At 54.1% G+C, this 27970-nt stretch overlaps 1 protein-coding gene across 1 annotated transcript; it reads left to right on the forward strand.

Moving 5' to 3' along the window:
- Positions 1–24142: 24142 nt before the first annotated feature.
- FGF4 (fibroblast growth factor 4) lies at positions 24143–26064 on the forward strand. Its single transcript, XM_061156357.1, has 3 exons — positions 24143–24482; positions 25039–25142; positions 25888–26064. Exons 1-3 carry the CDS (start codon positions 24143–24145, stop codon positions 26062–26064), a joined length of 621 nt encoding a protein of 206 aa, XP_061012340.1.
- The last annotated feature ends 1906 nt before the right edge of the window (positions 26065–27970 follow it).

Here is a 27970-nt window from a genome sequence, read left to right on the forward strand (position 1 = left end):
AAAGCATCAATTCTTCAGTGCTCAGCTTTCTTTATGGTCCAACTCTCACATCCAAACATGATTACTGGAAAAACCATAGCTTTGACTAGACAGACCTTTGTTGGCAAAGTCTGTTTCTGCTTTTTAATAAGCTGTCTAGGTTAGTCATAGCTTTTCTTCTACCCATCAGCACACTGAATTCTCCCAGTGACTCTGTTAGGCTGGTGGTTATGCTTCCCATTTTACAGGAGGGGAGACTGAGGCTCAGGGCTAAAGCTCCAAGTCTCTAGCGGTGAGGTGTGAACTTAGACAAAGCTGGATCTAAGAGATCACTATAACTGCTGCCCTGAACAGACAATGGCCCTGAGGGATGTGGCTGCCCCCCAACATGCTTACTTTCTTTCTCTGCAGGCTAGAGGGCAGGTTGAGAGCTGGATAAAGAAGTGCTACCTTTACCCAGGTATGTGAGTCTTGAGAAAGTCAGGGTCCTTGAAATATGGGCATCATTTTCTAGGGATGTCTTGAGCTTTCTGCTGGAAGGAGACAAGCAGGAGTGGGAGCAGTGATAACAGTTCCCCTAGAGCTCACCACACCTAGTCTGGGGCGTCCCAGGCCCCATCAGCATCTGATTGGGTCCCTCCAATTCTCACAACTGCACCCCTACCTCGAGATTGCTTTTGGAACCAAATGAATTTGGATTAATAGCTCATCCTGGCTCCAATTAACCTTCCTGGGGTATCTGTTTTCTTTCTATGAGTTAGCCTTCAACTCAGCTATAAGGGTCAGAAAACTCAAGTGTACTTTAAACAAGATAAAGATGTATATCTCTCATGCAAAGGATGCCCAGGGTGATGAGTCTGCTTCATATTCACTGGGGACTCTGCTTCCTCCCATCCTTCTCCTTCATAGTCATCATATGGGTTTGACCTCATGATATAAAATAGCTGCCTGGGCTCCAGTCATCACATCCACAGTCCATACAACAGTAACAAAGAAGACAGGCAAGTCCCCACCTTCACAGGACATCTCCCAGAAGTCACAGGTAAGGTGTTGTTTACCTCCCATTGGCCAGAATACTCACTAGGTGTTGCTTACCTTTCACCGGCCAGGCTTCAGTCATATGGCTGCTCCAAGCTACAGGGGAAGCTGGGAAATGTAGTCTTTACTCCAGGCAGTATTACTCTGTTAAAACCCCAAGTTTCTATTTCCAAGGAAAAAAGAGAGAAAGGATATTGGGCGTCTCTGCCTCCTTAGACTGGGCACCAGGATGCCTCCACCACCTGTGCGCCTTCTGGGCCATCAAGTCCTTTCTCCCGTGGCGGCTTCTTCAAATGTCAGGAGCACAGGAGAACCGTGTGTGGCCATTGGGTGTCATCCCTGCTCCAAGAGCAGAGTTAAGATTTATTGCCAGGCCAGCCCGAGGCCACCTGCTGGAGGTCAGAGCCCCTGCCAGCCCCACCCGGAGCGCGGCCCCAGGAGCGTCCCTACCCAGGGCCCAAGGGGCGCTCGAGGCTTTTCCAACAGGACGCTGTGCGGCTGTCATCAGAGGCCCCTCCCTGGGCAGGGCCAAGGGCTGGTGCCCTCACCTGTCACTCCCACCCTCCCCTGGACTGGGGTCGTCTAGGGGGCTGCCAGTCAGGCCAGAATCGTCCTCAAAATCGCAGCTCCAAGTGAGTGGGGAGGCAGGGCAGGGGAGGGGCAGGGAGGGGCTGCCAGCCCCTTGGGGGAGACGTGCGCCGGTCCCAGGAGCTGACGGTTCCCGGATTCTAGAAGTTCCAGCCTTTTCCTGGTGGTGGCGGGGGTGGTGGGGGGGACAGGTGGTAAGTCTCAGCCCCCAGTTCGGCTCCTCCTGGGCCTGAGACTCCCAGCACCTCCCAGAGTGATGCTGGCAAGGTGGGAGCAGGGCAGGGGCCCTGTGTGACCCCTGGACTGCCCTCCGTGAGGCCGTGGTCATGGCAGCCCAGCCGGGACCTGCACGGGCTCACGGCTGGACATCAGCTCCAGTCCAGTAGCTTCTTCCTGGCAGAGAGAACCAGGTAGCCCCCCTCTCCTATGGCCAGAATGCCACCATGACTCAGGAAGGCTGGGGTGGGCTGCGGGGAGGACGGCCTTGGGCCAGGAGTGGAGGCTCTTGTCCTGCCAGCCTGGCCACCCGCCACGGGAGTGCCCTGGGCACATGGCTTCTCGCTTGGGCCTCATGATTGTTCTAAAAGGTAGGTACTGTTATTATCACCCCCATCGTTTCCAGCGAGGAACAGTTCAGAGAGGTGAAGCCTTCCTCCTGAGGTCACACAGCGGTGGCTCTGCGTGGTCAGAGCACAGAACGGGCCTGAGTTCAGGTCTGACTCCACTCCTTACTCACTGCGTGGGTGGGACCGTTGTGTTACCCCCGAGCCTACTTCTCCCTGTAAGATGAGGGTGCCCATCGTGGCCCCCCTCCCTGCCCGAGAACCTTGTAAGCCAGGCAGTTTGAGACCCCCAGGTGAGAAGGTCTGTGGGTCTCTAAGGCAGAGGGTCCCCGAGGTCACTGGTCCCAGCCCCCCACGTGATGCTCATGCCAGCCCAGGTGGGTTTCTGGAGGGCTGGCCCACCTTGAGAGTCTGGGGTCCTGTAGGAGGTGCTGTTGAGGGGGATGAGGCTGGAACTGCAGTCCTGGTCAAAGAGGAGGCGACCCCTTGTCATTGGGAAAATCTCACCCCTGTCCACCCCCGTCTCTCCTGTGTCCCCGCCAGCATGGACGGAGCTCTGTCCCCAGCGCTGGCGCCGAGGGGTGGCCATGGCGCGGCCGCCCCCAGCAGCAGGTGGTGCTGTCTCCCCGATGGTGGGGAAGGCCCGTGTGGTCCCGTCCATGTTCCCCGCCCGCTCTTGCTCCTACCTGGATGCTCACTAACCCCCCGCGTGCCGTCCTGGCACGATCCTGGTGGAGAGAGGACGGAGGGCCAGTCTGGCTCTGGCTCTGAGCAGCTGATGCGGTGGAGGCCCCCATAGGATACACAAGGGGTGAATAGCTAATTTCAGATCTGCCATTTCACAAAGTCAAGCTTGAAGAGTGACGTGCTGGGGGGACAGGAGACTCTTTGGCCAAGAAGATCTGTCTGGGGAGGTGACCTCCAAGCTGAGATCTGAGTGATTGGAAGAAGGGGGCCAGCAAGTGCAAAGGCCCTGTGGTCGGGAGAGTCCTGGCCCAGGCCCCAGGCAGCCAGGCCAGCTGAGAGGCACCAGGAGCAGGGGTGGAGGGCGGAGGTTGGGGGAGGCAGGGCGGCTGATGCTGATGCTGTGGTCTGCCTCTTTTTCTGTGTGTGGTCAGGGACTGGGTCTGGGCCCGTGGCTCTGAGCGCAGGGGCAGAGGTCCCTCTGTGCTTGTCGGAGGGTGAGAGGACCTTGCCTTGGCCCACCCTGGCAAAGAGACCCCTGCTGCTCCCCAAAGGCGACTGGTGCCACTCCTGCAGCTGCTCAGCGACACCCCCCCACCCCAGCTTCCTGGCCGGGCCCTCCCTGGGTTCCCCCACCCCCCGAGCTCAGGAACACCAATGTTAATATCAACTCTCCTCCCTGGACCCTCGGCGCCATCTGCCTGAAATCCCAGCCCCAAGTTCTCTGAACAGGAAAGCAGGAGAGCACGAGTGGGCCGTCGGCCTGCTCAGTGAGGGCCGTGCTCACCGTCTCAGGGCCGCTCAGATCTCTGGGGGAACCACGGAGACCACAAGGGATAAGAGGGAGGGGACACCCACAGCACAGACACTCACAGAGCCAGGGTCAGCTCTGGCCTCCGCCCAAGACACAGACACGAACACCAAAACCCATCTCAGCTGGGCTTGGCACGTGTGCACCACCACGTGTAAAACAGCCCGTGGGAACCTGCCGCGCCGCGCGTGGGGCTCAGCTCGGGGCTCAGGGCTCGGGGCTGACCTGGGGGCGGGATGGGGGAGTGGGCGGGAAGGCCAAGCGAGAAGGGCTGTGTGTGTGCATCTGGCTGATTCGCTTTGTCGTCGTAGGGCAGAAACTAGCACAGCATTGTAGAGCAACTATACCCCCAATAAATTTCAAAAAAACAAACTCAAAACTGTCAAAGTTATCAAAACAAGGCCGGTCTGAGAAACTGTCAGGAGAAGAGCCTCAGGAGAGGGGTCAACCAGACGGGATGAGGGCTCCTGGGGCGGAAAGGGACATTAGGGAGAAGCTAACAAAATTCGCTTAAAGCCTGGACATGAGTTAATAACAGTGTCAGGATCGGTTCATTTACGGGAACAAGAGTAGCGCACAAACGCGAGATGCTAATAATAGGGAGCCTGGGTGTGGGACACGCAGGAACCCTTTGCACTATCTGGGTAACTTTCCTATTAATGCAAAACAACTATAAAATTAAAAGTTACTAACAAATAAAATAAAAATCCAGTTTCATTGCTTGCCTGCCAAATTAGTGAAGACTAGCAGGGTAAAGGTCCTTATAGTCAAAGTTATGGTTTTTCTAAGGATGTTTTTATGGTTTTCTACGTGTGTTTCTATGGATATGGTTTCTCTATGGATGTGAGAGTTGGACCATAAAGATGACCGAGTGCAAAAGAATTGATGTTTTTGAATTGCGGTGCTGGAGAAGATTCTGGAGAGTCCCTTGGACAGCAAGGAGATCAAACCAGTAAATCCTAAAGGAAATGCACCCTGAATATTCACTGGAAGCACTGATGCTGAAGCTGAAGCTTTGGCCACCTGATGCAAAGAGCCGACTCACTGGAAAAGACCCTCATGCTGGGAAAGATTGAAAGCAAAAGGAGAAGGAGGCGGCAGAGGATGAGAGGGTTGGATGGCATCACTGACTCAATGGACATGAATCTGAGCAAGTTCTGGGAGACAGTGAAGGACAGAGGACCTGGCATGCTGCAGTCCACAGGGTTGCAAAGAGGTGGACGTGACTTAGCTACTGAACAGCAAGGGCAACAAGGCAGGAAAAAATAAAAGCAAAACCAACTTACCCGGAGCTGCTGAGGATGTGGTTAAATGGGCAACTTCTGACATACTGCAGTCAGAGTACATGGGAACTTCTGAGGATCGTAAAGTTCCAGCTGAAAATTCTTGACCTGAATCCAGAGAGTCTGCTTTTGAAGATCACACCTCAAATGCAGAAAACAAAAAAGTTCATGCACAAAGATGGTCATCACAGCATTGTTGGTAATAGAAAAAAAAATGATAGCAAAAAGAAAAAAAAAAAACCACCTCAGAAACTATCTAACATCAGAAACAGAGCAGGATGGTTAAGCCGCTATAGAAGTCAGAAGTTTACAAAGACCACGCAACGGGTACTTCTATGAAGTGAAAACAAAGGTTTTATTTGCAGGATGGTTCACGTGATCGTCTGGCTATCCACCAAATGTATTTATTGAGGCTTGGCTGTGCTAGGCGGGCCCCCTATGCTTAGGAGGAATGAACCAGGAAGCCAGAGGTTATCACTCCTTGGGGTAAGGGTGTCAATGGACATGATCATGCTGGACCCTGAAGCCAGGGAGGGGCTTTCTGATGTTGAGTCAATCAGCCTACCAAGAAGGGGGGATGTGGTCTCCAGGGAGGATGCAGAGGGGATGGAGTCCCATCGGGTGGGGACCGTGCAGGGAGACAAGACTTAGAGGCACAGACAAGGCCATCGGATCTCCGTCTGGGGTGTGGAGCTGCAGGAGGTAAAGATGCAGAGACCACTCCACCCCCAAAGAAAGGATAAAGAAGATGTGGCACATAGATATACAGTGGAATACTACACAGCCATGAAAAAGAACGAAGTCTTGCCATTTGCAGCAACATGGATAGACCTAGAGATTATCATACTAAGTGAAGTACATCAGAGAAATACCATATGATATCACTTATATGTGGAATATAAAAAAGTGATACAAATGAAATTATTTATCAAACAGAGACAGACTCACAGACATAGAAAGTAAACTTATGGTTACCAAAGGCAAAAAGAAAGGAAGGATAAGTTAGGAGTTTGGGATTAATTTATACACACTACTCTATATAAGATAAATAAACAAGGACCTACTACTGTAAAGCACGGAGCTATATCCAATATCTTGTAATAATATATCATAGGAAAGAATCAGAAAAAGAATATATATATATCTCCAATATATATGTATATCCAAATTCCTGTGATGTATACCTGAAATATCATAAATCAACTATAGTTCAATACATTCCAGGGGGCGCTAGTGATAAAGAACTCGCCTGCCAATGCGGGAGACACAAGAGACGCAGGTGCCATCTCTGGATCAGGAATCTCTCCTGGAGAAGGAAATGGTTACCCACCTCAGCATCCTTGCCTGGAGAATCCCATGGACACAAGAGCCTGGAGGGCTACAGTCCATAGTCTTGCAAAGAGTCGGACATGACTGAAGAGATTTAGCAAGCTCAATAGTTCAATAAAAAAAATTAAAATTTAAAAAAAGAGAGGAAACGACCAGATCAAATTGCTTCCGGAGTCAGGGCCCAGGCTCTGGCCCCATCACCCCTGCAGCATTGTGGGGGCCCACTCGCCGTGACCTGCGCCCCCGGCCGGAGGAAGCGGCCCCCCCTCAGCGCTATCAGGGCCTCCATCTCACGGGCCTTTCTGCTCCTGCATTCCCGGGCAGGGTGATCAAGACGGATGAAGGCTGGGCCCCTTCGGAGTGCACGGTCACTGCTTCTGGCGTGTCCACATCCCCTGCCCGCTGGGACCACAGTGGCTCATGAGAAACCAAACATCCAAGGCTCACTGAGCCCTGGGTCCTGGGGAGCAGAGCCACGCAGTCAGGGGGCCTGGGCTGTGACTGTGGTCGTCAGGAAGCTGGTTTAGCAGGCCCAGGGCACCTGAGTTAAAGTGGAAGCTCCAGGCCCCTCTGCTGCCTTGAAGAGCAGGGTCCTTCCACCCACAAAGGCCCTTGCTGCTCTGAAAGGCGCCTGTGAGTAGAGGTCAGGGCTCTTATCTTCCTCTTTCTTGCTGAATCCCTACCAGGAGGGTAGGAGGGGACTGAGGCTCAGAAACGTGGAGCGTCACACTGCAAGTAGAACCCCACAGAGGTTTGCCATCGATATGCTTCCATCCCCTTCTGTAACCGTTGCTGAGTTTGTTCCCAAGTCGTGTGGGCCCACTGTGCTTGCAGGACAGCTGGGAAGTTGTGTGTGTGTGTGTCTGTGTGCATGTGTGTGCATGTATCTGTGTGTGTCTGTGTGCGTGTGTGAGCGTGTGTGTGTGTCTGTGTGTGCGTGTGTGTGCGTGTGTCTGTGTGTGTCTGTGTGTATTAGTCACACAGTTGTGTCTGACCCTTTTCGACAATATGGACTGTAGCCCACCAGGCTCCTCTGTCCATGGGATTCTCCAGGCAAGAATACAGGAGTGGGTTGCCATTCCCTTCTCCAGGGGTCCTTCCTAACCCGGGGATCGAACCCAGGTCTCCTGCATTGCAGGCGGATGCTTTACTGTCTGAGCCGCAGGGAAGCCCGACTGGAAAATTTAAGGAGTGTCAAACACACGGATGGAACACAAAGGTAAAAAAAAGAGCTGACAGCCCATGAGAACAAGGCTTTGGAAAGATTCAGTGAAGACAAGTTCGTCCAAAGCAGTGCTGTCAAATTAGGAGTGGGAGGGGTCCCAGGAGAGGATGAAAATCACCAGTATTCACGATTCTGAACTCAGATTTCTGGCTTCCCCTGAATCCTGTGGCTAACTTCCTGTGGTTCCTTGTGGCTCCGTCCCCTCTGGGATCCCCACCCCCCACACCCCGTGTGTCCTCTTCATCAAGGCTCTGCAAACTCACAGACCGGAGCAGGCCCACCCTTCACTTTGGTAAACGGAGTTTTCCTGGCCTGGGTTTCCCAGGTGGCTTAGTGGTAGAATCCACCTGCCAATGCAGGAGACTTGGGTCCAGTCCCTGGGTCAGGAAGATTCCCTGGAGAAGAGCATGGAAACCCACCCCAGGAGTCTTTGCCTGGAGAATCCCATGGACAGAGGAGCCTGGTGGGCTACGGTCCGTGGGGTCACAAAGAGTCGGACACGGCTGACTGTTCACCACACAGGTCTCAGGCTGGGATCACAGGGCTGAGCGGCAGGAGCTGCTAATACTTCTTCCCGGGCCCCTTCTAAAACCGAGCATCCACCCTGCCCTGCGCCGTGGCAGCCAGCTCTCAGAAAGACCAAGAAGAAGGAGCCTTCCTCCAGCTTCAATGCTCCAACTGCTCTGCATTGCGTTTGAGATAAAAAATGCCTCTTCTGGGCTCAGGAGACCCCTGTGACCCACCTCCTAGGTCCCTACTCCCCCTGAGCGACTCAACCCTTCTTTCCTACTCTGCAACCTCGAAGTGAAGGCAGGCCCAGGCTGGTCACGGGATGAGCAGGTCAAGGACGAATTCTCAGGCCCAGCCTGCACCCTTGGGACCACCCAGGCAGGCAGGGAGCAGACAGGCTGATGGCCCTCTGAGGTTCAGAAGGCCCTGAAGGTTTGGATTATTTATTTTTATTTTATTTTTTAAAAGATGTTTCTTTTTATTTATTTATTTGACTGTGACAGGTCTTAGTCGCATCATGCAGGCTGTCTCGTTGTGGCGTGTGGGATCTAGCTCCCTGACCAGGAATCGAGCCCGAGGCCTGTGCATTAGGAGCAAGGAGTCTAAGCCACTGGACCCAGAGGCAAGTTCCCTGTAGGTTTGGTTTCATGTGGGTGAAAAGTAAAGCCTTTTCTGCTTCCCCTGAGCTGGAGTCCTTTGACCCCCGCCCCCTCACGTCTCCCAATCCCCCACACCCCTGGAGGACTCACAGAGGCCAGAGGGCCCGCCTTTAATGAAAAGCCAGTATTCCCCCATCCGTACCTGCCTGGGGCCTTTTCAAAGCCCTGCTGGTCCCTTCAAGCTCTTGGCATTGCCCCCCTGGACTATTTGCTCTTCACCCCCCCCAAGAGGCCCCTGGGTCTCACCTCCCAGCCTTGTACTCTGCTTGAATCACCTGCTCCGCCCTGACTGCAGCTTCATGTCAACCACATGTCTCTTCTTTAGGGACACCTCCCTGACCCCCAGACCAGGTCAGGGCCCCTCGCCCCCATCATATCCCACCTGCAGATCCTTGGATCCCATTTCTAAACTCCCATCCGTGGGGGGCTCCTTGCTCAGGGTCTCCTCCCCCGTGGAGAGGCATCTCTGAGAGGCAGGGAGGGTGACGGCCCCTCTGCCACATCCTTTAGCCTGGGACAGAGCCTGCACCTGCAGGGGCTCAGCCAAGGTTTGTTGAATGACTTACTGAGCCTCAGCGTGAGCAAAATGCTCCCTGCCCTGCAGGCCTGGTGCCACCACAAGACTGTCTTACCAAGGTCAGAGTGGGAAGGAGGGTACAGCCAAGACTGCTAAAATACTTAGGAAAACCATTCGAGCCAAAGGAATGGAAGAGACCAGTTTAGTCAGTGGCCAGCGTTTGGGTACCAGGATGCACATCTGAGCCGTTTTGCAACGTGATGTCTTTGGGGCGTGGTGGAATGTGATCTTTAGTACAATTTGACTTAGCTTCATCTTGTTAGAATTCCTTCCTGTTTTTGTTTTTTTAAGTCTCCTTTGCCATGACATGTATCTGATCTTGTTGTTGTTCAGTCGCTCAGTCGTGTCCGACTCTTTGCGACTCCAAGGACTGCAGCATGCCAGGCCTCCCCGTCCTTCACCATCTCCTGGAGTTTGCTCAAACTCAGGCCCATTGAGTCAGTGATGCTATCCAACCATCTCATCTTCTGTCCTTGGGATTTCCCAGACAAGAATTCTGCAGTAGGTAGCCATCTCCTATTCCAGGGGATCTTCCCCCCCACCCCAGGGATTGAACCCCTGTCTCCTGTGTCTCCTGTATTAGCAGGCAGATTCTTTACCACCGGGGCTACCTGGGAAGGATAGATGTGATCTTAAGGGACCAAACAGATGCAGGTGAGCAAACTCCCTCCTCTGGCAAAGGACACAGAGAAGTGGGGCCCAGTGACCAGAGCCCTCGTTCAGGAAGTCCGCTGCTGTGCAGGCCTCCCAGGACTCAGGACGCAGACTTTTCTTCCCAGATGCGTGTTCATGGGGTGGCCGAGAATGGAGCTGGCTGGGCAGCCGTGGCTGGATCCCAATTCACCCTGGCCTCCTGGCCGCCTCCTTGGCCGGCCCTGCGGTTTCACAGAGAAAGGCAGAGCGTTTGTGAAACGGAGAAGCCCGAGGAGCAGAGGGTCCACCAGATTTTATTTTGGCTTCTGCCCCAGGTTCGGTCGGGCCCTCATCCTATAGCTATACATGCCAGGGTCTGGGTGTAACGAGAATGAGCGGCTGGGAAAAAGTCCAGGCCTGCTCTGACCTGGTTCTCGGGGAATGACCTCTGGGCTGGGAGCATCTATTTTAAAGGAGGCTGCCATTTGGTCTTTGCCAAAATAGTTGAAAGAAGACCCCAGAATAGCAGGCTGGGTCTGCCCCGGCTTAGAAGTGCATCTCGGGCTTAGAGGCAGGCGCGTGGGATGTCAAGGAGCAGGCGGCAGAGGCCTCTAGTCGTCAAGATCGGGGGCCTGGGAAGGCCTGTGTCGGCCCTGGGAGGGTGAGCACCCCCGGCCCGGGGCGGCAGGCAGGCCCCACCGGGGTGATGTCAGAGGCTCAGGAGCAAAGGCGGATGGAGCGTCTGTTCCTTTAGGACTTTCCTCAGATCTTCCCCCCATTGTTACCCATTTTGCAGATGGGAAGGCTGAGGAAGAATCTGCCCAAGGGTCTCACCGCCAGAGAAAGGGGTAGTCAGACAGGCCTTACAGCCCCAGAGAATGGACCACAGCAGCTCTGGACACCCTTGTCAGGGGCAGCAGTAATATAGCAGTAATAAGGTGATGGGGAAATACTGTCTACTTCCCGTTGTGTACTGAGCCTGGAATCCCTTGTCACTCTACCCGGAGGCTGGGTGTGCCTGCGCCTCCCCCGCCCTCCCGGAGTAGGGACCAGTGAGCAGTACAGTGTGGGCACCAGGGCCGTAGCCAACGAGGCCGAAGCTGGAGGGAAAACTGCCTCCGGGACTCAGACGAGCACTGGCTTCCGGACTTTCTCTTTTTTTTTTCCCTTTCTTTCTGGTCTCTCTCTCTTTTTTAAAAAAATTAATTTATTTTTTATTGAAGGGTAATTGCTTTACAGAATTAATGGGGCAAAGACAGCCTCTTCAACAAACGGTGCTGGGAAAACTGGACAGCTACATGTAAAAGAATGAACTTAGGACACTTCCTAACACCATACACAAAGCTAAACTCAAAATGGGTTAAAGACCTAAACGTAAGACCAGAAACTATAGAACTCTTAGAGGAAAACATAGGCAGAACCCTCGATGACATAAATCAAAGCAAGATCCTCTAGGACTTACCTCTTAGAGTAACGGAACTAAAAACAAAAGTAAACAAGTGGGACCTGATTAAACTTTTGCACAGCAAAAGGAGACTATAAGCAAGGTGAAAAGACAACCCTCAGGGCGGGAGAAAATAAGAGCAAATGAAACAGCTGGCAAAGGGTTAATTTCCAGAATATACAAGCAGCTCCTGCAGCTCAGTTCCGGACGTTTTGGACTCAGTGGGACTGTGTTCTGCCGGCTACAACCGTAGACCCGTGTGAAATGGGGCGGGGGTCCGGGCCAGCCCGCCCAAGGCCAGGCCACGCTTCTCTAGCTTCCTTGCTCCCAGTCTGGTCGCTGGATCCTGCCCGGGTCTGGCCCCCACCCTGGGCTCCTCTCCCAGGGCCAAGCACAGACAGCCCTTGCAGCCGGCGCCCCGGCTGGGGCAGCCCTGGGCACAAGCGAGCAGGTGCACTGCGGGCTCCCCAGGAGCACGGGGGTCCCGGCCTGGAGGCAGCGAGAGCACAAACCAACGACGCGGAGGTCTTGAGGACTCAGTGGGTGGAGGATGGGAGCTGGCGTGGCTAAGGGGTCCCAGTGAGCCTCCATCTGCCCGGAGCGGCCAGGGGGGCTCCTTTCATCTCAGCGCCAGAGCCAAGATCATCTCCTTTCTCTACAGCCCCAGGTTGGGCTTTGCTTTGGCCACCCTGTGCCCTGGGGTGGGGGTTGGACTCGAGAGGTCAGGCAAGGCTTCTCTGAAAGGTCAAGGTGGAGCTAGGGTCTGAAAGGGGAGTAGGGGCTAGCTGGGACAGGAGGGGAAGGGACGCAGAACTCCTCTGCTCCATTCCCCAGCCATGCGGCAGCCCCAGCCCTCATCACCTCTGCTGCTGGTCAGACTCTCACTCGTGTCTGACTCTCTGCGACCCCATGGACAGCAGCACTCTGGGCTTCCCTGTCCTTCACCATCTCCCAGAGCCTGCTCAAATTCATGTCCATTGAGTCGGTGATGCCATCCAACCATCTCATCCTCTGTCGTCCCCTTCTCCTCCTGCCTTCAGTCTTTCCCAGAATCATGGTGTTTTCCAAGGAGTCAGCATTTCGCACCAGCTGGCCAAAGTATTAGAGCTTCAGCTTCAGCATCAGTCCTTCCAATGAATATTCAGGACTGATTTCATTTAGGATTGACTGGTTTGATCTTGCAGTCCAAGGGACTCTCAAGAGTCTTCTCCAGTCCTACAATTCAAAAGCATCAATTTGTCGGCACTCACTTTTCTTTATGGTCCAACTCCCACATCTGTATATGACTACTGGAAAACCGTAACTTTGACTAGACTGACCTTTGTCAGCAAAATGATGTCTCTGCTTTTTAATATGCTGTCTAGGATGGTCATACTTGGTGAACAGACAAGAGCACAAGACCCATTGCCAAGCTGCGCTCTCCTAGGATGGACCCCTCCCAGGTCTGCTCACTGGGTCTTCCTCCCACATCCCGAAAGAAAGTCTCATTTCCTGCACTAGACCTCACCCACCTGGGAGCTCTTGTCTGGTGCAGAAGCCTCTGGCAAGCAAAGGAACAAGGGGAAGCAGCAAGCGACACTCCTTCCAGCTCTCCCTGAACTGGAAGCAGCCCCTTCTAGGGTCAAGGGTGGCTGGAGAAAAGCAACTTGGCCTGCCTTGGGGAGCTGGGAATGCAGATGTCTTGGGGAACAAAGGTCCAGAGACAGGACGATTCAATTCAATGACCTTGCCTCAAGCCGCCGCCCCCCCCCCCCCCCCCCGAATCCAATGGTGGACAAAGATGCATTTCTGATAGAGAGACCCCTGAGGTCAGCAGGCTCCCAGCTCAGGGCAGAAATCTGGCCCTTGCTGTCTGTAAATGGATGTGTCCGCCTATGGCCTTCCTCACGGTTCAAGTCCTAAGTAGGGAGTCTGCTATGGACACTCATATTAACTCTCTTGTCTGAGCTGAAAAAGTGTAGTTAGGACTTCCCTGGTGGCCTAGTGGGTAAGAATCCATCTGCCAATGCAGGGAACTCGGGTTTGATCCCTGGTCCAGGAAGCTTCCACATGCTGCAGAGAAACTAAAGCCGGTAAGTCACAGCTCCTGTCGCCCGAGCGAGCGCCCTAGAGCCGGTACTCCGGAGAAACAAGAGGAGCCACCGCAGTGAGGCTGCGAACCACAAACGAAGGCTTCGCCCGCAAACCACAGCAAAGAGAGGCCTCCACGCGCCACAGCCAGAGAGAGGCCACACAGCAAGAAAGACCCAGGGCGGCCATAAGTAAATAAACAAACTTTACAGAATAGAACAATCTCTAGGATATCTTCTGATGGTACTCTGACCTCTCACCCCAAGGACTGACCTTAGTGATGTGTTGGTCTATGGTGAAAATTTCCTGTATGTGGGATGAACGAAACCTGTAACTTCAGGGTGTAGCGGTGGCCAAGCCAGTTTGAAATTGGCAATCGTCCCATTTCCTTTCTTTTTTTTTCCTTTCTTTCCTTCCATGATAACAGGTTTAACAGTGTACCTCTGAGTAAAAGAATAAATGGCATAATTAATTGGCCTTTTTCAGGTGAAAAGACCTTGGGATGACCTTGCAGGAAGCTGAGAAAGTGTGACTCCAACGACTGACGGTAAATCCTCTGCCAGGGCTTCTCTGGCAGTCCAGTGGTCAGGACTCTGTGCTTTTGCCGCAGAGGATTTGGGTTCAATCCTTGGTCGGGGAACCTGGTCACACAGCTTGGCTGAAAAAAACCTTTGCCAACTCAGGCAGCTTCCGAGTCTTTGCTATCAACAAATTTTAAAAAGGATCTAGGGTCTTTCCTGTTGGCTCAGTGGTAAAAAAACCACCTGCCAATGCAGGGGATACAAGTTCGGTCAGCACAGGGGGTGGGAGGGAGACTCAAGAGAGAGGGATACGTGTATACGAGTAGCCGGTTCACGTCATTGTGCAGCAGAAGCTAACACAATATTGTTACGCGATTATATTCAACTTTAAAAAAGGGTCTAGCGTGTCAGCAGACAGCAGGAAATACATTTTTGATGATAAGTTGCATGTGATTTTGAACATATACTTCGGCGGGTGTTCAAATCCCTGGGTGATGTCACCATAACAAACCTTCCATTCCTTCTAGTTATTTCTGTGAATAGGCTTTTTGGCTTTTACCTGAAGAGAAATAGAAAATGAGAATGAAATGGAGGCCAAATTCCACATTATTCCAGCAATAAATAATAATGACTATATGAAATAATTAAAAAAAAAACCCTCAAATCATGTCTCAAATTAAAAGATTCATTTTCAATGCAATTTTATTTGTGTTTTCTACTTGTCCATTATTTATGATCATACACATGGTATCTTGATCAACAGTGTATGATAAGAATTTTGATGAAAGCAAAATCCAAAGCAAGAATATTTAATGCTAATAGTCACAAGAAATTCACTTTAAAGATATTTCAGTTCATAGAAAGTTTTTGTTCCAAAGAATAATGACAAGATTATCAAAAAAGGTTTTCAAGGTTAAAATTACCTTAAATTTGGATAAAACTGGTGGGAGGAATATAAATACAAAGAGAAAAGCCGTGATTTATGGTTTTTGGCTGTTAGTGTAAAGCTTGTTACTATTTTTTTTTTAAAAAAAGATGGAAGACAAATTGTTATGGTTTTTTTAGACTCATTGGACACATTGAAAAAGAAACAGAAGAATTTTATTTTAAAATGTCAGTATTTAAAACACATTAGAGATGACGTTCTTTGCAAATATATACAACAAATTTCAGATTTCAGCTTGGAAAAGCACAAGGGAGACGGCTCATTCACACAACGAGGATGAAACTGACCCTGAGGACAGTGGGCCAGGAAAGGGGGAGCTGGGGTTCCCAACAGACACCCACAGCCCTGAAGGAGAGAAACCCGGGCTGAGCAAGGCTGCTCTGGGCAGGCGGCCCGGCCTGAGGGGGGAGGTCTTTGCCCCTGAGGTCCTCACCACTGATTGTTCCTGGGGACAAAGAAATGCACACGTCTCCCCCACAAAAAAACGCCATTAGTAATTTCCAAACTGAGGTCAGTAGAAATCCGTATTCGGACAGGGCAGATTTATCCAGATACACAAAAGTCCGTATAGTCAAAGCTATGGTTTTTCCAGTAGCCATGTACGAATGTGAGAGTTGGGCCATAAACAAGGCTGAACGCCGAAGAATGGATGCTTTCTAACCGTGGTCCTGGAGAAGGCTCCTGAGAGGCCCTTGGACAGCAAGGAGAGCAAACCTGTCAATCCTAAAGGAAATCAGTCCTGAATATTCTTTAGAAAGACTGAAGCTGAAGCTCCAATTCTTTGGCGACCTGATGTGAAGAGCCAACTCACTGGAAAAGCCCTGATGCTGGGAAAGACTGAAGGCGGGAGGAGAAGGGGACGACAGAGGATGAGATGGCTGGATGGCATCACTGACTCAGTGGACATGGGGTTGAGCAAACTCTGGCAGATGGTGATGGACAGGGAAGCCTGGAGTGCTGCAGTCCATGGGGTTGCAAAGAGCCAGATACAACTTGGCAAACAGCAATGAACAACGAATAGCAACTCTCTGTGGGCCTTACAGCATCTTAGGCAGGTGACACAGCAAGTTCAGAAGTGCCTAGAAGAGACCTGAGGGAGAGATGAAGGGAGGGAGCAGCCCCAAAGATGAAATCTCCTTTCTGCAGTAAGACCACATGAGTCTGCTCCCCAGCCCCAGTGGGAAGTGTCCAGAGACAGTCAGATACTCTGTCTGGGTACCACTGCAGACACCTTTCTTAGCTCTCCCTCCCAATCTGGGCTCTGGCAGCCCCTCTCCGGGAGATTAGGATGGAAGCAGAAGGGAACCAACCCCATCATCAGCCTCAAGCCCCACAGCCTCCAAAGACAAGGTGAGCCTTGGGAAGAGACACCAGGGGTTCTTGAAACACCAGGTCATGGCTTGTTCCATTTTGGCTCTGAGAAGCTGAGGTGTGGTTGAAGAAACCCACTTTCTTAAGAACACAATCATCCCTCCTCCCACTCGTCCACCCTTCTACCCTATCTCTATTCATTTCACTCAATCCTCCCACAAACCCTCCGTGGTGAACACCATTATAGGCCAGCTCAACAGAAAAATAATAATAATAATAATAACTGAGGCTCAGAGAGGGTGAGTGACTTGCCTGAGGCCACACAGCCCCACAGAGGAGGGACCAGCCTTTGGACCCAGCCTGGCCCATGCATCCCATCACCCCAACAGTCTTTGGGAAATCATTGCCCCTTGATTCGGGGCCTAGGATTGATTAATACCCAGAAAGATAAGCGAGCAAGGGAGGGTAATATTTTGAGGTTTTTTCCTGGCTTTCCTCTCCTAGAAGGGGAGAGAGGGAAAGAAAAGAGACCCAGTGCGGCACAGATGTGACACCCAGCCTGAGGTCAGGGTTCAGAGCCCTCCCTGGGCTCAGAGAGTCCATCCAGGGGCCTGGGGTGGGAGCAAACAGAGGAGGGGACATGGGAGGGAGGGGTGAAGTGGCCTGAGCTGACTTTTTGAAGGACCTTTCTTCCACCCCCACCGCCCCCATGGTGATTCCTCTGAGGGCCTTCAGGCTGTGGGGTAGGTGGCGGCTGTTGGGGGGGGCCGTAGCGGTTGGGGGGGGCAGTGGTTGGGGTGCAGGGAACCTCCTTCGTCTTCTCACGCCTACTGCTGCAACTGACCCAGAGGTTGAGGGGAAGAGGGTGGATCTCAGTGTCGGGTTTGCGGCGGGACCCTGAGCCTAGGGGTGCGTGAGCCACGCCCTGACCACGCCTCTGATGCTCCGACCCCAGCCTTCCTGGTGCTCAGCCCCACCAGCCACGCTCTGCAGGGTGAGCTGAGGTTTGGCCTGAGCACCCCTGGAAGGGGAGGCAGCCCCCCCCGCCCCACCCCATCCCACCCCGGCCCAGGTCCACAGGCCTGCCCAAGTCTCCCAGCACCTCTTGCTTCTGAAACACCCAGGTATCCCTTGCCCCACTGTTCCATCCGCAGAGGGCACCCAACCCTTCCATGGAGGCCCCTTTTCATCCTGTCGGTCTCAGCGGTGCTGGCCGCAGGACCCTGGGACCCTCCATGACCCTTTGGGTGTGTGTCCCACGGTCTCCAAGCTTCGGGATCTTGTTGGTTTGCTGGTTTGGGGTCCCTCCCTCCCCAAGATGTAAATTCTGGGAGTTCGGCGGCAGCCGGAGACCTAGAAAGCCAAGGAGACGTGAGCAAGGGGGCTGGACTTCAGGATAACACCGGTGGCCCCTTTCTCCTCTGGCTTTCTGCGGACCACTGTGAAACCAGAGGGTCAGATTCAATACCCAGGGCTGCGTCCCTCCAGCTCTGTCTTTGATCTGAAATGTTTAAAGGGGCAGATGGGGAGCTGGGTCTGACTGTGGGTCTCATGAGCCCCTCACCGCGGGGCCGCCAGCGAGTTCACGCTTTGATTTTCTCAGCGGATGGATCTCTCGGGGTCACGGCGCAAACCTGTGGAGCTGGACTTCCATCCTGGTTGGGGCAAGGCTTTTCACCCACACAGTTTAGACCCCGGACACCCCACCGGGCAGACACGAGCTCCACTTGGCACGTGAGGAAACAGTCTGGTTTGGTGTCCAGCACCCGAGTGTGTGTCCCGCCTTTGCTGTTGGCCACCTGGTGACCTTGACTGCGCTGCTCAAAGGCTCTGAGCTCCCGTGGACTCTTCTGTGAAATGGAGATGGTGAGCCCGGCCCCACCTCCCAGGGCTGGGGGAGGAGAAAACGCCAGCGGGGATCCCAGAGCACGCAGTGCCGAGGACACGTCCCCACCACACGGTCATCTGGGGAGATGCTGCCAGTCCCTGGTGGTTCTCGGTAGGGACAGCGCCCGGGGCTCCTCACGAGTCTGCGTCCTCTTCTTTGCTCCATGACCATGTGAAGGTGGACACTGGACACTGAGAGGCTAAGCAAATTGCCCAAGAGACACAGGTGAGGCAGGGCCAGGCCGAGCCCGGGACCCTTGGGCAGGGGGGCGGCACCTGCCAACCCACTAAGACTGTGTGCCCCGGCCCCCTTCCAGCTGAGCACCTGTCACCTCATATAATTCTCCTGGAAGCTCGCTTCCCCAGGCTTGAGTGTCTAACATGTGCCGAGACCCGCACACGCATGCCTCTACCTGGTGAGTTGCTCTGTTCATTTCCAGCTGTAAAATCTGGCCCTGTGTCTATCCCTCGGACCTGGCCACGTGAGCCCAGCATTGAAGAGGAGCCAGAAGAGAAGCAAAGATAGGGGATGGCGTGGACACAGACTCATCTCTGAATCCCATCCCCTTGATGCCCCACGATCACGGTGATCCAAAAAAAAAAGCCACGAGTATATATACATATCTATATATATGGGTATAATTGAACCACTTTGCTATACATCAAAAATTAACACAATGTAAATTAACGGCTGCAGTCTATGGGGTTGCAAAGAGTCGGACACAACTGAGCGACTGAACTGACTGAAATGAAATCACCTACACTTCAATAAAATACAATTTTAAAATCAAGCAAACACGCAGGGAGTTCCCTGACAGTGCAGAGGTTAATAGTCACCCTTTCCCTGCCCCGGTTCTATCCCTGGTGGGGGAACTGAGATTCCCCCAAGCCGTGGGGCATGGCCAAAAACAAGCAGAAACAACAAAAAGCAAAACAAAAACCTGCGGGAAACAGTATGGAGGATCTTTAAACTAGACTTAGAAATGACCATGTGATCCTGCAACTGCAGTTCTGGGTGGACACTCAAAAGAAGCGAAAGCAAAGTCTTAAACAGATACTTGCATACATGTGTTCAAAGTAGCATGATGGACAGCAACCAGAAGGTTGAAACAACCCACATGTCCACCAACAGAATGGATGAACTCAATGTGCTACAGCTATGCAGTGGAATACGGTTCAGCCTTAAAAAGGAAGGAAATCCTGACTCAGCTACAGTGTGGATAAACCTCAAGGACTTTCACTGTTGTTGTTCAGTCACTCAATCGTGTCCGACTCTTTGCGACCCTAGGGTCTGCAGTATGCCAGGCTTCCCTGTCCTCCACTATCTCCCAGAGTTTGTTCAGACTCATGTCCATTGAGTTGATGATACCATCCAACCATCTCACCCTCTGTCACCTCCTTCTCCCCCTACTCTCAGAGAAATAAACCAGACACAAGAGGACAAATATCGTGTGATTCTACTTATAGGAGGTCCCTAGAGGAATCACACTGATGGAGATGGAAGAATGGTGAATTAGCATTTACTGAGCACAGAGTTTCAGTTTGGGAAGAAGAAAAAGTTCCGGAGAAGAATGATGGCTGGTGAAGGCACACGATGTGGACATTCTTGACGCTGCTGACTGTGCACTTAGACATGAGATAGTAGAAAAATTTTTCCTTTTCTGGAAAAAATATTTGTAGACTTACCTCTTTTTGGCTGCATTGGGTCTGAGATGTGGCTCACAGGCTTGGTCGGCCTGCTACACAGCATGTGGGATCTTAATGTCCCCATCACGAGTTGAACCCGAGTCCTCTGCATTTGAAGGTGAATTCTTAACCAGTGGACCACCAGGGAAGTCCTGGTATATGGTAAATTTTATGTTATATGTATTTAGCCACAATTTCCAAAGGGCTTTCAAAAAGCCGGCCTAACTTCCCCTTTGTTTGGATGTTCTTAAAGAAACCATGCTTACTGGGTTACTGCGGCCAGTGCTGTTCTTCAGTTGCTAAGTCATGCACTGCAGCATGCCAGGCTTCCCTGTCCTCCACCATCTCTTGGAGCTTGCTCAAATTCACTCCCGTTGACTTGACGATGCCATCCAACCACCTCATCCTCTGTCAGCCCCTTCTCCTCCGGCCCTCAATCTTTCCCAGCATCAGAGTCTTTTCCAATGAGTCGGTTCTTCGCATCAGGTGGCCAAATTATTGGAGCTTCAGCTTCAGCATCAGTCCTTCCAATGAATATTCAGGATTGATTTCCTTTAGGATGGACTGGTTGGATCTCCTTGCAGACCAGGGGACTCTCAAGAGTCTTCTCCAGCACCACAGTTCAAAAGCATCTATTTTTTGGCACTCGGTCTTCTTTATGGTCCAACTCCCACATTGGTACATGACTACTGGAAAAACCATAGCTTTGACTAGACGGACCTTTGTTGGCAAAATCATGTCTCTGCTTTTTAATGTACTGTCTAGGTTTGTCATAGCTTTCCTTCCAAAGAGCAAGTGTCTTTTAATTTCATGGCTGCAGTCACCATCTGCAGTGGTTTTGGAGCCCAAGAAAATGAAAACTGTCAGTGTTTGCACTTTTTCCCCTTCTATTTGCCATGAAGTGGTGGGACCAGATGCCACGATCTTCACTTTTTTGAGTGTTGACTTTCAAGCCAGCTTTTTCACTCTCCTCTTCTTCCCCTCATCAACAGGCTCTTTAGTTCCTCTTCACTTTCTACCTTTAGAGTGGTATCATCTGCATATCTGAGGTTGTTGATATTTCTCCCAGCAATTGCAGCCCGTGTAGACAGCCTTAACCTTCCCCTTGAGGCCATTGTGAGGGTCTTCTCACCAAGATCAAGAAAAGGAAGTTGAACAAGCAAACATTTGAGCAAGTCTGCAAAGTCTGCAGCCTGGGAGCCCTGCCCCGAGCTGGGCCCTGACACTCCACCCTAAGGACTGGAATTGAATCTTTATGCAGCACTTTATTATTATTATTATTATTACTAGGAAGCCAAGTAAGTCCTTAACAGCTGGGGCTGGGGATTCTGAGAAGCCCTGTCACTCTTACAAAGGAGAAGAAACCAAGAAGACATGACATCGCAATTTTTCTGTAGGTTAGAAAAGGTCACCAGAGGACTGTAGGCGGGACTGGCCGGTTTCAGTTCTGAGTTTTTGTTCCGTCTGACACTTTCTCCCTCCAGGCACAGTTGGTGACGCGAGGTGGGGCCTCCCGTAGGATAAAAATGTGAGTGATTATTTCACACATTCTGAACGTGGACGGTGAGCTGGGCCCCAAGAGCTGGCGGTTTGAAGGACTGACTGCTTTCATCCTTTCCCTACAGCCCACCCTCTCTTGTAGAGGTTGCCGACCCCTGAAATGAGTTACTGTTATGCCTATTACGTTGTTGTCGTTCAGTCGCTCAGTCATATACAACTTTTTGCAACCCCATGGACTGCAGCACGCTAGGCTTCCCTGTCCTTCACCGACTCCAGGAGCTTACTCAAACTCATGTCCCTTGAGTCGGTGATGCCATCCAACCATCTCGTCCTCTGTCATCCCCTTCTCCTCCTGCCCACTATACCCATTATACAGATGGAGAAACTGAGCAGGATCAGAAGTGAAAGGCTAACATCACATGACTAAGAGAGACAGACCCTCCATGGGACCCTGAAGTGGGGACCACAGGACTCTTGGTAGACCAGCCTCTTCAGGTGCATCAGGGCCTATTTCTAGTGGAGAGGAGGAGTCAGCAAGGAAAGGAAGGCCCCTTAAGGGCCGAGAAGAAACCACAACCAGATGGGCTGGGCAGAGGAGGGGCGCGTCATGGCAGATCTCAGAGTGGCTAGTATCTGAGGGCAGCCCTGAGCAGGGAGCAGTCCAGAGGCTGGAGAGATGGAGGAAGATCCTGAGGACCGCGGTTGGTGGGGAGTCTCTGGGAGACGACGGGCGAGGGGGGTGGGCAGGGCGGGGCCAAGCGGAAAGACCACCGTGTTATATCCTCCTCTTGTAACTTGTCACTCACTCGTGTCCGACTCTTTGCTGCCCCATGGACTGTGGCCCGCCAGGCTCCTCTGTCCATGGGATTCTCCAGGCAAGAACACACATTGGAGTAGGTTGCCATTTCCTCCTCCTGGGGATCTTCCCGACCCAGGAATCAAACCCAGGTTCAATCTGAGCTGAACTCGCCAGCAAAGAGTGGAGCTGGGGAGGGAGCTCCCCATGGGGGTTGTGGGAAGAGGGGCACACCCTACCAGGAGCTGGGGGGGAGGGCTCGGAGGGCCTGGGTCCCACCCCCCAAGAGCAGGTACCCACGTGGACCTAGAGACGAGCCCACCTTCCAAGCTCTTCTGTAAGTAAGGGTTCTGGGGCCCAAGGGTGGCAGGACTTGCCCAGGTCACCTAGACGGGGAGGCTCAGAGCTGGGGCAGATCCTGGTGTCCTGTGTCCTGTCGGGAGGGGGGCCCGGGGTCCACGCAGCTGCACATCTGGCCTTAGAGCCGTCACCTGGCCTCCCAGGAAGGCCTGGCCTGGGCAGCCACTGGGTGGTCAGGCCACAGGCCCAGAGGAGAGTAAGGAACCTCCCTGAGGAAACCGGAGACCGGGGGTCTGTCCTGCCAGGGCCGCTCACTGAGCCCTGGGAGCCCTGTCTGTGGGCTCAAGCCGGAGGCCTCAAGCCCCCGAGGTCCCCTCTGTGGTGCGAATGAGCCCCAGCAGGCCACGGAGGTTGGTCCGGGCACCTCGGGCAGGAATGGGGTGGAGGTGGGGAGGCTGCAATGGCCTCGGAATGACGCACCTTGTCACAGGCACTGGTGGCAGCTGGGGGTAGGTGACTCCAGGCCCCCTGCTGCGGTGGCTGGGCGGGGCTGCTGGGAGGTGGCCACAGCCTCTTCAGGTGCTCCTGAGAACAGGGGTTTTCACACTTGGGTGAGCCAGCATCTTGCTGGACCCCGCCCCATCAGGCCATAATGGGCACAGTGGGGGTGGGGGGTGGGGACAGCAGGTGGGGGAAGGGAGCCTGTCCAAAGCCAGGCCTGGGTGGGGTTGGGGGTTCTGTCTCTGGCTCCGCAATATTCCCGCCGCAGAATTAAAGGGAAGGGGCGGGGGGGGGGGGGGGGGCGGCAATGTCCTCTCTGGCCCTGCCCCCTGTCATTGCGTGGCAGTAGGTGTGTATGCGGGTGCAGGGCCAGCGGCCTTGGGGGTGCACCAGCGCACCCCGTCTTCTCTCAGCGACACCCGTCCTGGCCCCCTGCTCAAGGCATGCCTCCTCCTGGTGTCCACAGCTCCATCCCTGGCCACCAGCGCTCAGGTGGCCAGCCCCTGGCCCTTGCCTCCCTCCACCCATAGCGCTGGATTCTTCCTCCCGGTGTGTACTCCCCTTACCCGTCCCTCATTCCCAAGTGGGCCCCCAGGGTCCCAGCAGAGCACAGGTTCTGGGGAGCCCTGAAAGGCAAAGCGCCAGGAGTGACTTCTCCGAGCCGAGGGTGCTGGCTGAGGGCTGCGGCCGAGAGGGGCACCCACGGAGACCCGACAGGCAGGGGCAAAGTGCAAGAGGCCAAACCTGGGCGGAAAGACAGGAGCGGAGGAGACGCCAGGTCGGGACCCCCAGGTCCGTGGGCAGGGGCGGGGCCCGGGGACCCTCCAGGTGGCCGCGGCGGTGCTGGGCCCCGGCCGCCTTCCCTCCCCCAGCGCTGATTGGCAGGCGGCCTGAGACCAGCCGCCGCGAGCGCCACAGCGCCCCGGGCGCCCAGGCGAACGCGAACGGCCCCCTGCGGGAGTAGAAGGGGGCGGGGGGGGGGGGTGGCTATCGGCTATATATAGCGGCTCGGCGGCCGCGGGCCCAGCGCGCAGGGAGGCGCGCACCGCTCCGCAGGGTCCCAGCCCGAGCCGTGCGTCCTGCCACCTCTGCCCGCCTCTCCATGCAGCCCAGGTAGCTCCCGGCGTCCGGGGGCCCCGTCACTCGCCTCCCGCTTCCCCCCGCCCCCCACCTCCGGCCGGGCATTACCTGCCCCGGCCCAGGCAGTGCGCTCCCGCAGGCCCCCCGCAGCCCCAGACGAGCTCGCCGCCGGCTTCCCGGGCGCACTGACCCACCCGCGGACGCACGGCCCGAGGGCGGGGATGGCGGGGCCCGGGGCGGCCGCGGCAGCGCTGCTCCCGGCGGTGCTGCTGGCCGTGCTGGCGCCCTGGGCCGGCCGAGGGGGCGCCGCCGCGCCCACCGCCCCCAACGGCACGCTGGAGGCCGAGCTGGAGCGCCGCTGGGAGAGCCTGGTGGCTCGCTCGCTGGCGCGCCTGCCAGTGGCCGCGCAGCCCAAGGAGGCTGCCGTCCAGAGCGGCGCCGGCGATTACTTGCTGGGCATCAAGCGGCTGCGGAGGCTGTACTGCAACGTGGGAATCGGCTTCCACCTCCAGGTGCTCTCCGACGGCCGCATCGGCGGCGTGCACGCGGACACGAGTGACAGTGAGTGGGGCGGGCCGGACGGGGAGGGTCGGGGCCCGGGGCAGCGGCAGCCCCTTCCAGCCCGCAGAGGAAGGTTTCGCCGGCACCTGCTCTTGGGCTCTGGGAACCAGAGCGGACTCGGTGTCCGGTCCCCTCCGGCGTAGAGACGCCGGGTACGCCAGCAGTCTTGGCTTTGTGCAACCCGGCGGCCGAGCCCGCCTCCCGCCTTCAGAAGTCCGAGATCTGGGTGCCGGATTCCAGCGCCTTCGCCCGTGGGCACCGGGAGCGCGCCAGCCACCGGCAACCCGCGGGGGGCCGGCTCGCGCGCCCACGTCGGGGCTGGACTCGGGCCGCATGGGGCCACCCGGCTCCTGCAGTCCCGGACTGGGTGCGGCTGGCGCGGGGCCGGGACAGGGGCTGAGCCCGCGGGGCTCCGGGAGCCCTTGCGGGGCGGCCTTACACTCATCTCCACCCCCACAAGTGGGGGTCCTGAAGGGGCGCAGGCGGAGGAGGGGGCCAGGTGGGAAGTTCGGGCCGAGGGTCCGGCGCCCGGGAATGACCCGCGCCCCGCCCCCAGGCCTACTGGAGCTGTCGCCGGTGGAGCGCGGGGTGGTGAGCATTTTCGGGGTAGCCAGCCGGTTCTTCGTGGCCATGAGCAGCCGGGGCAGGCTCTACGGCTCGGTGAGTACCGTGGGCCCCGCCGAGCCGGGCAGCATCGTGACGCTTCCAGGCCGCCCGACGCCAGGATCGTGGAGCTGCGGTGGGGGTCGCGGGATTGAAAGTAACCCCCATCCTGAGGCAGGGCCGGTCGCCCTTGTTGTTCAGTCGCTCAGTCCTGTTGGATTTCTTTGGCGTTCCCACAGAGGGTCGCCTGCCAGGCTCCACTGTCCATGGGATGTCCCAGGCCAGAATCCTGGAGTGGGTGGGTGGGTTGCCAGTTTACTTCTCCAGGGGATCTTCCTGAGCCCGGGGATCCAACCTGCATCCCCTGCATTGGCAGGGGGATTCTTTACTACTGTGCCACCTGGGATGCCCAGCCAGCCCAAAGCAGAGGCCCAGGCCCAAGACAGGGCCAGCGCTCCCGCAATCCTTGAGTGGTCACTTGCCAGGGGGTCAAGGGTGCCATCGGGAGCTGTTGCCTGGAGCCCCCGGGGCGGGTCCCCGTGGGCAGGATGGCAGTCTTTAGGCGGACACTGAGGATGCGCTGTTCTGGCTCCCAGGTGCCGGGCAGGTGCCTGGAGGAGCAGTTGCTGGGGACTGGTGGGGTCCCTCTCCTCACCCTGTGAAAGTCTGGATACCCTGACTTCCCAGGAGGGACCTCCCAGCCAAGGAGGGGCTGGGAGAGAGAGGAGTCCCTGACCACTGCCCCCGGGGTCCCTTGGCCCGCGATGGCCCCCTGACACGGCTCCTCCTCCCCCCCACCCAGCCTTTTTTCACCGACGAGTGCAAGTTCAAAGAGATCCTCCTCCCCAACAACTACAACGCCTACGAGTGCTACCGGTACCCCGGCATGTTCATCGCCCTGAGTAAGAACGGGAAGACCAAGAAGGGGAACCGGGTGTCCCCCACCATGAAGGTCACCCACTTTCTCCCCAGGCTGTGACCCTTAGCGCCCCCCGGGGAGGGGAATACCGAGGGTCCCCTTGGTGCACTTTCTTCAAATGGACAGTTGAATGCAAGAGTAGATGTAAGATATTTAAATTAATTATTTAAATGTGTATATATTGCCACCAAATTATTTATGGTTCTGTGGATGTGTTTTGTATTTTTCTGGAAGAACAAAAGCAACCCACCCACCCCCTCACCCCCCGCACCCCCTGCCAAAGCCTGAGTTTTTCTGGTAAAACAGTAGAGACCCTCCCACTGGGTTTATTCAACTTGTTGGAAAGTTGTCACAAGTGGCTGCTGCTATTCCTTGTATTAAACCGGTGAGGTCAGCCTCCGATATCAACCCCCGCTTTGCACTGTCCCCTGTGGTTTGGCAGTGAGCATCTCTGTGCCTGGAAAGGTTTCCTGGGGCTTTGGAAGCCAGTGAAGGAAGCTCCCAGGCTTGGCTCCCTTCCTAGCATCCTGCAGTGCCCCACTCCCTTTCTTCCCTGAAGATATTCGTCGGGACGTATCGGTTTACCTCGGGGACAGAAAGCGCGCTGTCGAGACCACCGCGGCCACTCCGTTTTTAGATCTGCCATGTTTGACCTTTGAACTTTGCTGCAGTCAATCTTCCTCAGTCTACCAGATGGGGGAGATCCGTGGGCAACTTTATAAACTCCTGTTTTCCTTTTTTGGACCGGCCACAGCCACTGTTTCTTTGTGGCCGTTGGAAAAAAGGCAAAAACAAAGCGATTTTGTAAAATCTGATGGAGAGGAATTGATATACCACTGGGAGGCTGGGAATGGACAAGATTGGATTTATAACCACCGCCAAAACCAGAGGGGTGAGAGACAGTTTGTGATAGCGGAGACTTCTGATAAGTAATAGCATATATATATATATATATATATATATATATATATACATATACATATATCTTCTTTTTAAAAACACTTCCCTGTGTTTGGGAAGCTTTGGGCTGGAACTAGCTATTCATTTAGGTGACATGTCCTTGTAATTGTCCAAAAACACTTAAGGCAGTTTGCGTGCAGGAAGGTGCTGCTTCTGTCCGTTGCATTCCTGATTTAAGTGGATTTCATATCTACCTCAAAAGCCCTTCAACTGCTCATCTGGCAAAATCTTCAGAAAGCTCAGACCGAGTGTAGAGTTTTGCCATCCCAAGTGGCTTTTTTTTTTTTCCCATATGTAGCCAAAAAGGATTGCAGATAGCCTTGGTGCGCCCCATTCGAACCTTGTCACGTTTGAGCTATCTTTACCCCATGATTTACTTTTAGTAAGGATAATCATCGTGAAAATATTTGCAGACAGCTGTTAGAGTCCACTGTATGGTCACCAAGTAACCTTATATTTTTCTTTATATATTTTACAAATGTAACCCCTGTCCTGGAAGCAAAGATGGAAGAGGCAAGGGTCGGTGAGGTTTAAAAAAAGTTCCGAGGTGATGGCAAACATTTAATTTTAATGAATGACTTTTTCGAGTTTATACAAAATGACCTTAGCTTGCTTCCAGAGATGCTCTGAATGTTTCCTCAAGACTTTAATACTCTCCTAAGATGTTTCTGAACCGTCTCCCGAATTAACTTTATGGGAGTCTACAGACAGCAAGACTGGAAAATCTGATTGGCGTTTTTGTCTTTCACATTCCTTTTTAAAACTCTTTGTTCAAATGCAAATCATCTACTTAAAATACTGTTCTTAAACTGAAGCCTAGAAGAAAGAAGCCACTTAAGACGGGACCCTACATCTCACACTGCTGTTCTGACCGGGTAGTAAAATTTTTAAAAAATTTTAAGCCACGCCCTAGACTCCGGGAGTATTGAGCGATGCTCAGAGATCTGGGTGCTGATTGCGGGGGGTGGGGGTGGGGTGGAGGGGGGAAGGTTTGGGGGGGAGCAGG

The sequence above is a fragment of the Dama dama genome, chromosome 2, assembly GCF_033118175.1.
Source record: "Dama dama isolate Ldn47 chromosome 2, ASM3311817v1, whole genome shotgun sequence".
Classification (NCBI taxonomy): domain Eukaryota; kingdom Metazoa; phylum Chordata; class Mammalia; order Artiodactyla; family Cervidae; genus Dama; species Dama dama.